This window comes from Rhamphochromis sp. 'chilingali' (genome assembly GCF_963969265.1).
Source record: "Rhamphochromis sp. 'chilingali' genome assembly, chromosome: 14".
NCBI classification, from domain to species: Eukaryota; Metazoa; Chordata; class Actinopteri; order Cichliformes; family Cichlidae; genus Rhamphochromis; species Rhamphochromis sp. 'chilingali'.
The window spans coordinates 20,826,474-20,836,473 of record NC_137941.1 but is presented as its reverse complement, the minus strand read 5'-3'; the positions used below and the strand labels follow the sequence as shown (position 1 = coordinate 20,836,473).

The window sequence follows — 10,000 nt, the reverse complement described above, 5'->3', positions numbered from 1 at the left end:
TTCTCACACAGCTATTAAGAAAATGCTTGCCACTTTATTCCCCCAGTGGACAAAAAGGGTCCAATAATTCAGGGAACAAACACTAAATAAAATACAAAACGGGTCCTCTATAAATGGAAAATATGAAAATACACTTGCCCTTGTGGCTATCAAAAACATGAAATACCGGTATATACAGTGGAAATGGTCCTAACTACAGACATGGAACACACAACACAAAGCTCTTAACTGGATTTTTCAGTCACACTCAAGCATTCAATGACATGCACGCAACAATCAGTAATCAGAAAGACATTCTCCCTTCATCCTGAACACTCTTCTCTTGGTTAGAGTAACAGAAAAGCTAAAAAAAACTTCACCTGTCTCAGTCTAACTTGAATCAAACTGTAAAGACAATAATAAAGGTGGTAATCCACGCTGATCAGAGACCAGCTTTGCATTTCTGTGTCTGAGAGACGTTTTTTTATCAGCAGTGGAGCGCACGTTTTGTCCGCAACACCTGACAAGCGCTATAATGTGACGACCTTCAGCTGTCCTTGTCTAGCGTCGTGGTGGCCAGGGTCACTGTAGTGATCGGCTGCCCGATGCCGTGCATCTGCATGCGAGCCAGTTTCTTCTGCTCGCACTCGGTCACCAGGCTGTTGAGCTCAGCAGCGCTGTAGCCAATCAGAGTCCTCAGGTCACACACAAACTTGTAGACAAAGCGCTTTCCCTGCACCTTGCAGATCATGTCCCCGTCGTAGTAGTATCTGAATGAAAATACAAAACTCAGAATCACACCAAAGTATATCAACTGATGAGAGACAACAGATATGCAGATGGCTTTCAACAAATGAATAATGGACAATACATCAGTGTATCCGTTCTTTTATATTACAGCAGCTTTACATTTTAAAATATCAGAATAATCAGGTTTGTTCTAAGTTCTCTTAGTAGCAGAAAGAACCTCTCTTCTTCCTCTTCATATCCTCCTATCTTGGATCGTCACTCCTGCCTACAGGCCATCACTACTAGGGTGACAGTCAATCAGCTAAATATCAATGGCAATAAAACTTATCCTGACTTCACAAAATAAACCATTTTGTTGTCTCTAAAGATGGTTGTCAGGTCCACACTTCCCAAAGCGTCAAAAGTCTTAAAGTCATCTTGAACAATACTCTTTATCGTCCACATCACATTCGGCCTACTACCACCCACTTAAGATTTCTAGACTTCTTTCTCAACACAGCACTCAAGTCCTGGTTGCCTCCCATTTGGATTCCTGCAATACCACTCTCTCTGGTCTCCCAGAAAATCTCCTTAATCAGCTCCAGACGGTACAGAACTCTGACCATATTACAGCCATTCTCATCCAGCTTCATTGGCTCCCTATTCCTCAGCATATCCAATGCAAGATTTTCCTTCTCGGTGAGCTTGAGCTGCTCTCCTGCTGAGCGATGAGTGCCAGAGCCTTTAGGTGTGATGCACTTTGTCTTTGGAATTTACTTCCACTTCACTTTTATCGCCTAAATTCTTTGACACAGTTCAAATCGCACCTCAAAACCCTGCTATAACTAAGCTACGACCATTTCATTTATAAAGTGGGCATGTTGCACTACATGTATAAAGGCTCATTTACACCATGGTGCCCTGCTCTCAAAAACCTGACAGATGTCACGCTGTCTGTGAAGCTGGATTTAAGATAAGTGTTTAAAGTTTTGAGCGCCATCTTGTGTCAGTACAGAATGTGTCATCTCCAGGTTAATTGGTTAATTACTGCTAATAGACTTACAGTAGTTTATTTTAGCTAACTAATAAAAACCCCAATAACTCAGTCAGAAAAAAGGGCACTGAAACTGAAAATAAGGGGATCACTCTTCTGCTGTCCCTGGCTGCAACAATGACATTTTTGTTAAGAAATCAAGGCTCTACTGTCCACTTTCACTCTGTCTCTTAAGCAGTAAGTGGTTCTCCGTTGTTTGGCTAGCTACACTGACAGGAAAATCCCCCTTTTAGCTGTAATGTTCAGGCTTGCAAAGGGTGTGTTTGAAGGGCGCCAAAAAATAAAATGTACTATTGTTTTTATTATTGTTATTACCACATAAGGGAAACAGTCAGCATCATCGGCCTACTACTGGAAATATTCTGTTTTAAGAAGACTGCTGTCTGCGTCTGCAGGAGGAAGCCTTGCTAACTTGCAGCTACACTCTAAATCGACTTTGTACTGGAAAGTTGGCAGCATGTTTAAAGTCAATCTCACTGCACCAGACATTTGTCTGCGGTGCCTGTGAGGTAATGGCTTATGTCTGGCTCCAAACTTTAGATAGAGTGCCACAAAAAGTTGCCATTAAACAAAAACACACAAACCTGAGGGCTCGACTGAGCTTCTCATAGTTCATGGTAGGCTTGTTCTTGCGTTGCCCCCATTTCTGTGCCACGAGCTCAGGCTGGTTGAGTTTGAACTCTCCCTCCTCGCCTACCCAGGAGATGCAGTCTCTTGCGTCCTTGTCGGTCAGCAGCTCGAGCAGAAACTGCCACAGCTGGATCTGACCATTGTTACCTGACAACAGAAAAACAACACAAAGTATTTGAAAAAGATTATTCAAATAAAATGTGTGTATCTGTAATAAAAAGACAATTTAACAGCCACAACTGATTAGAACATAACATTAGAAATGGTAATAGGAGTATTTTGTACCATTACTAAATCTGCCAATTCTAAATGTATTCAACTATTTAGTCTAAAATAGCGCATTAAGGAAGGTTTTGTCAGACAAAATGGCTAAAAACGTTGCATTTTCAGTTTGAATGCAAAGCAACATTACTGTCAGATTGTAAATTTAAAAACTAAAACCTAAAATTGGTGACAAAACTATCCCTGAACACTTTTGAAAACTTTCTGACTTTACAAAAAGTGAGTTGCCTAGAGAGCGGCTGTGTGCGTGTGTCCTACCTGTACGGTTCCCAGGTGAGCTGCGCTCCTCCCCTCCTGAAATGCGAGGTGCTCTGGGACCACGGTTCTGTTTCAACACCTTTATAGCAGTGGGTGTGCTCACTTGAGCTGGGATTATCTGCACAGCTGGAGGAACAGATGGGAAAACTCTTCATTAACATGTGTTTTGGATCTGAATCTATTTAATAAATAACTTCCTGTTAAATATATGGATTTTGTCCAGAGTTTAACGAGCAGAACTATGTGGAGGGCATGGTCATGTATAATCAGACAAGATAACCCAAACAACCGAGGGAATTTACAAAGTTTAAACATAGCACAATAAAGTTGATTATCTTTATCTGGACGTTGGTGATGAAATGTCTCTCACTAAAAACACAATGTTCCCTCTAATTTTTCACGTGTCTGAGCGAACACACAAACTCCCTGAGCGGTCCCTTGGACCACTGTGAGCAACAGCAGACTTGTACACTGTGGTCACGCCAGCATCGAATCCATCCAAGTTACATGGTTTATTAAAATAATCAAATTACAGCATTTACATTTATGTTAGACTGGTTTTAATTAACTGCTTTAGCCCACTTACAATGAAAATTAATAAATAAATCTTGTCCATGACCTGTTTAGTATGTTAACACTATTGGAACTCCAATTTTGAAAACAAAATTTTCTTTCTTCTTTTTTTTTTTAATAAAGCTGACTTGTATTATGAGTCAGTGGTCTGGGACAGAGTCCTGTAACTCTGTCTGCAAAATACAGTATATAATGACCAATGTTGGGCAATTAATTATATAGTTCTTCAAAAAAGAGTTATGCAAACAAAGTTTTTTGCAGCTGTTTACCTAAAAATGCGGCCAAGGCGGGTTTTTTTTTTTTTTTTTTTTAAATAAACATTGCAAACTATTTACAGAACATCGTTCTAATTCCATACGGGAGCAGACAGTCACTTACTGACTAACACTGCAAAAGAGAATTGTCAGAGTATTAATTTTAATTTCAATTCAGGTTAGATTTTATTTTGTGCGCAACGCAGATTTTCTGTGCGCAGAGACCGTGCCAGCAGTGCGCAATTGCGCACACGCGCAGCTTAGAGGGAACATTTGTTCATCACTCATCCATTTGAGTTCTTCAGTGTAAGGTAAACAGTTATTTTAATTGTCTTTTGGATGATTTTTCACGCTAACACTTACGCTGATCAATCGTGACGGTGGCGTCTCCTCCAGACTGGTCCTGGCTGGCCAACACGTCTGAAATTAGCACAAAATATTAGTTTCATTTTGGCATGAAAACACATTTTATTCCATCAGCTGAAACAAACATTTGAGTCAGACCTACATTTGCGAAGGAGTTCCAGGTGACTCCAGAGTATCTCTCCATTGGGCACTTTCTGAAGGAACTCCTCCTGAGTGAAAGTGCAGAGGTCTCGCCCCTGGATGTGAATGCTTCCTATTTCCATCTCATCAATGTTAAACTCTTTCATTACCCACACAGCCCAGTGGATCACCTGATCAGCAGACCAGAGCATAGGGTCTGAGGAGAGAAACCTCACACATTACCAACCGTGTTTGTGTCTTTGTTTGTTAGCACAATAATGATTGTTTTCCACTACAATAAGGTAGTTCATTCAAGTATTCCTCACCGTACGGTATGCCCAGGCGGACTTGCTCTTTCCGGTAGCCTTCGAGAGCTGCGGCCCAACGTGTAACCTGCTCTGAGGTCTCATCAGACAGGGAAGACCGCTCTACAGCAATAAGCTGTCCCTCCTCCACCAGAGCACCCTCTTCCCCTGCTGCATCTGGATCAATCACTACTTCAACTGTTTCTACTGGCTTTACAATCTCCAAGATGTTCAACCTCTCCTCTCCTAGAAACAAAAGTAAAAACAATGCATTTTAAAATGTACTCTCTCTTTACTAACTTGAGTACTTGATATGAAATGTGTCACGCTTTTGGTACCTGGTTTGGTTATTATCTGCAGGCTGAGCTGCACTGTGCCATCGGTCTTTACTCCCTGATCGAAGAGACTGTGATCAGGGTGGAGCTAAGAGGAAAAGAACAGATAAAGCGAGACAGCAGTGAGAAACAGTTCAACCCAGGACCAAACAAAAATCATTTAATCATGAACAGATTATGAAAGGTGTCATTATCTAATTCTTACCTGAATGTCCTGCAAACAAATTTCATAAGCATCCAATGAGATTTGGATACGAGGCTCCAAAAGCTTCTTCAGATTACCAATTGGTTCGTTTATGTCGATATCTTGCTGAATCAAGTCTGACGCAGTGATGGTCTGCTCCTCAACACTACAAATCAAATAACATGAGACAAATGTAAAAACACAGCTGCTGCATGAACAAATTAATTGTTTTATTTATGCAATCATCTCTCTCACCCTTCTTCCAGGCATGCCTGTTTCTCCCGTTCATCTATCTCGATCTCTATCATCTCTTCTGGCTCACTTTTAGACATTCTGCTGGGAGATAACGTTTTACCAACACGAATATAAAGTGACACATTAAACAAAAATTACTGTCAACCAGATAATCAGCATAAAAGAAAAGAACCAATAAACTCTTAATTAGGTAGCTGGTCACACTACCTAATTAATCACTTAAAAAATGCTAAAATTAAACTAAAACTATAATTAGCTTCTATCCTCCTCTTCACTGTTAAATTAAACAGCTAATTTTAATTAGAAAACCCAAAAATCTATCCAGCACATCAAATTGATGTTTGTAGTGATTATTAATGGCATTCCATCCATCCATCTCCTCTTGCTTATCCAGTTTACGTTCACAGCTGGGCGGGAGTCCAACCCAGGTGATGGTGCTAACCAACACAACACCATGCTGCACTGACTTATCAATGCATGTGCTTTTGTTTTGGGTTTTTTGGAATAACTTTATAACATGAGATGCACCATTATTTTTTTTTCCAAAGTAGGCCTCTGGGGGTCACTACACATGTAAGAAGGACTGGTCCACATATATTTATATGGGGAAAGAGTCTTTGTTACCTTAGTTACTTTTAGACAATCCATAAACAAAAATATATTTTAATCAGAATTTAATTAACCCATTTGTAAAGACTAATATTAATTAAATTTATTTTTAAATCACAAAAATTATATTAAACAGCCAAAGTTGGTGCAAGCAAATTTTGGTTTTGTAAAACAAAATTATAACAAATACAGTATGAAATCATTAAACAAAATTTATCTTTTTAATCAACTAATAAATAAATCAAGTAATATTTTTTACCTAAAATTGTAAAAAAATAAAAAAGTTGATTTTTGATAGAACTAATAATCATTTAAAATACTAATTTAAAGTTAAAAAGAACTAAATAAAAGTGGATATTTAATTGATCTTTTATTCTTCTACTAAATTTCTAAACTTACTTTCTTAAAAATATTTAAGTAAAAATAAAGTGAAAATAAACATAAAAGTGGTTGTTTTGATATAGCTTGTAATCTTCTAATAAATTCCTAAAATAAAACATACTTGAAAAACGATATTTAATAGATCTTTTAAACTAATAAATTATTAAACGAATAATTACGTTCTTTAAAAAGGTTTAAAAATAAATATGAAACTAGGTATTAACAGGGCAATATCACTACAATAACACCTTTCTGTTGTAATTTCTTTAATCGAAGTAATACAAACAACTAATACATACTACAGTGTAAATAACAATAACGACTTCACTGTCGTGTAACTTAAAGAGCATACTGTGCCTGTTAAATAAAACAGGGCACTTTGATGGGGGTTTTCTACCATAAAGGCCTCTCAGCCTCGACTCCTCATTGGCCGTCTACAACAGTTCAGTGACTGCTAACGTTAGCCAACTCGAGGGCGAGGCTGTGGCTTCTAAAGGCCAACTAGTAGGCCAGTAGTTACAGAAAATAGTAACCACGTATAACTACACGTCCAAAAAACGTGTTGGAAAAATTCACCAAACTCAAATTTATGCGTTAGGCTACACGTGTACAGTGAAGCAGGCCTACAAAAAACAAGTTAGCTTCAATATAGCAACGCGGGGCGAGGCAGCTGCATTACACAACCATCGATCCCGGCGTGCTAAACAACCGTGAAAATATCCTATAAACTCCGAGTGCTTCGTAACTTCAGCAAATCTTTGTTAAAGCACACTTTAACTCTGCACGTAGAAAACTTTTAAAACGGAAATAGAATAAACGGAAACAAAACAGCATAGGGCAAATGGAAAGGAGCCGGAAATCCTGGCTAAGGTTTTACAGCGTTGCAAGACTTCCGAGAGCAGCGATGATCGATCCAACGACAAGTTTTAGAGGAAAGCGACCGAGATACACTGAAACAACGCTCGTTTAGACGTGTAAATGGATAATAAGGAGAAGAAAGAACTAAAAAAATCTGTTTCACCGCGTATGGAATTATACCCACCCTGAGTTTGTGGTTGGACGGTAATCAGCACCGCGACAGTACGCAGCTTCTCCACTGTGCTGTTAGCAAAACAGCTAACTAGCGACTGCTATAACAACCAACGTTATTTCTATTTTCAAGCCGAAGAGGAAGCAAAAGTCCGAGGGAGCCAGCGTTAGCCTAGCCTTTGTGGAAGTTGGCTAATACTGTGGGTTTCTGCCTCGTAGGTGGGCGGCCTCTTCCCAGCAGGCTGACTAGGAATCAACAACACGCTAGCTAGGTTAGCTTTGCTGCTTGAGCTACATAAAATAGCGGGAACACCCCAGATACAACAAACGTGACGACGGTGTGGTACATTTTCCTCACAACAAGCATATATGTCTCTGAAATAATCATACCTCTTAAAATTTAGACCTTCAGAGATGTTGATGTTCTATTGTGGAAGATAATCGGCAAAAAAATGCACACAGTCGAGAGATATCATGCAAGTTTTTAGCCAACTACACTCAATCTGAGGAGGGGCGGAGACTAACCGGAGAGACTGTAGTTACCTTAAAGTCTGTGTAGTGGAAAAACCGCCAGCTAAATGTTTCAATAGTAGCTGGACGTGCCTTTCTCAGCTCCAACTTTGTGGCAATTTAGGAACAAATGTCTAGTCCAGATGTATCCTGACTAGATAGCATTAATGGCTAAATAAAACTGCCTTTTAATAGGACCAACTGTAAATATAAAGGTAGTCTCTTGAAAATGTTACCATAAATTTAATCAGTTTTACTGCAACCATGCCCTCCCGTAACTGATTTTTAGTTTTTCTCCTTAATGTATGCTACAGACTGTTTTCAGTACTGAAAAGCATGTGAAAAGCAAAAGTTTTGTACTGGGCTATTTCAAATATTTGCAACAGTTCCTCTGGGCAAAGAAATGAGCTGTGTGCATCCCCACATGATCCTCTATCTCAACTTCTTTTTCCTTTTAGGAGTAGGCTGAATTTTCCGCCTTTGACACACACCACCTCTGTAAAAAGCAGATTTCTACTAAGATTATGTTATTCTCGCATTTTTTTTGGTGTTCTCTTTTCTAACATGTTGGGGTTTTTTGCTTTAAACTTCATTTTAAGTTGCTATTATATTTTTATTTCTGGTTATTCCTACTTTTTATTTTGTACAAAACACTGTGACTGTCTGTCTGTGAAAAGTGCTACATTATAAGTAAATATATAAACTTTTCAGGGTCTAGTTTCAGTTTTTTGTCCATGCCTATATTGATGTGCATTATTATCACTGATGGGATTATAACTAATAGGAAAGCTAAATCATTAAAGTTTTATAGAAAAGCGCTATACAAATACAGGCCATTTACCATTTACTTTGATGGGTATAGACCCTACATGTGTTTTTGCTTTTCTTTTTTTTTCATAAAGGAGCTGCAAACATAATGCAATGGACCAGCCAATCTATCCACTAAACATGTGGTTATGTTTCCTTTTGATTCCCTGTAATGTTTTGACATGTAAAATATAGAGATTACTAAATAAATATCTTCTGATGAAGTCCATAGCATTCATGTTTCCTTATTTTATTTGTAAAACATTGCAAGTCGGTTTTGTGTATCACTTTCATGTATTTCAAGGCGTTGGATGTTGCAGTAATTTATCATTTTGTTTTTTTAATGATGTAATATGAAAATGTAATCAAGAAAGCTAAATCGGTAAATTATTAAACCATTTCTAAGGAAAACAAATACACACACGTACATGTGAACTATTGTTAAATCCTTCATTTAAACAGGTTGATGCACTGAGAATGAGATCTCCTTTTCAAAAACATTTGTGTACAGAAAGAAAAAGAATACAGGGATTCAGATGCAGATCCAATGAAATCAGAGACTTGTTGCTTGTTCCATTTAAATCTAATTTTTGATTTAATAGTAATCAAAGAGTAGAGGTAATCAGGCAATCTTTGCAGTATAACTTTGGAAATAAACATCACACAATGCTACCATCACATCTTTTCATATTATAGCAAGGTTGAATAAGAAAAGATTCTGCTTTGATAAATTACAACTGTGAGACTGAATCAAGAAACTTGAAGATGGATGCAGAAGCATGTATATTAGCAATATTACCATAATAACACAGAGACAAAATTGTGACTTGTAAAGCTATGTGATGACTAATGATTGAAAAACAGAATTTGTTTCAAAATATGAATCCAATCTTTCCTTTTGATTTTCTTCACAGGTGTTCCACATAGGTCTTAAAAATGAGACTAGCATCCAGGCAGAGTCTTAAACATCCATAAGAATCAGTAGTTTCATTTTGTTTCAATATGGACTGGCTGGATACTTTTAAATAAGCATGTGTATAATATAGACCTTATTTTATCAGAATTTAAAACAAGTTTAAGTTGATTAGTGAATTCTGAAATATGTCAACTCTAGATTTGCTAGATTAAGGGTCGAATTAGCTGGATATAAAATAAATAATCAGATGTAAAATCTGTAAGAGTATGGGGCTTTTGTACAAATATAAATGATTTTTCTCTGTTGAGGAATATTTTGGGAGTTTCTAATCTTAAAAAAAGGGGCAAGAAACAAAAGAAACTTTAACTCTTGAGCCACACATAAATAAATAAATTTTAACCGTTCATTGTACAGGGGATAATTT

General features: G+C 37.7%; 1 protein-coding gene across 3 annotated transcripts; it reads right to left on the bottom strand.

Annotated features, from left to right (window-relative positions):
- Positions 1-12: 12 nt before the first annotated feature.
- Positions 13-8,855, bottom strand: gabpa (GA binding protein transcription factor subunit alpha). Of its 3 annotated transcripts, none has more exons than XM_080903274.1 (10): positions 7,357-8,855; positions 5,325-5,402; positions 5,091-5,235; positions 4,889-4,973; positions 4,572-4,796; positions 4,268-4,462; positions 4,123-4,179; positions 2,933-3,058; positions 2,347-2,539; positions 13-749 (listed from the first exon to the last, which is right to left on the bottom strand). In XM_080903274.1, exons 2-10 carry the CDS (start codon positions 5,399-5,401, stop codon positions 527-529), a joined length of 1,326 nt encoding a protein of 441 aa, XP_080759400.1. In that variant the 5' UTR covers position 5,402; positions 7,357-8,855; the 3' UTR covers positions 13-526. The 3 variants fall into 3 exon arrangements, with proteins under 3 accessions (XP_080759400.1, XP_080759401.1, XP_080759399.1); XM_080903275.1 differs by having other exon boundaries at positions 5,325-5,405; positions 7,734-8,855; XM_080903273.1 differs by having other exon boundaries at positions 7,734-8,854.
- Between the last annotated feature and the right edge of the window lie 1,145 nt (positions 8,856-10,000).

Excerpts from the sequence above, each read along its gene's own strand:
- gabpa (XM_080903274.1), bottom strand. The coding sequence starts at position 5,401 with ATGTCTAAAAGTGAGCCAGAAGAGATGATAGAGATCGAGATAGATGAA. Across the intron at positions 4,974-5,090 it reads TTTGTTTGCAGGACATTCAG|CTCCACCCTGATCACAGTCT; the intron begins GTAAGAATTAGA and ends TTTTCCTCTTAG. Across the intron at positions 2,540-2,932 it reads CTCACCTGGGAACCGTACAG|GTAACAATGGTCAGATCCAG; the intron begins GTAGGACACACG and ends TTCTGTTGTCAG.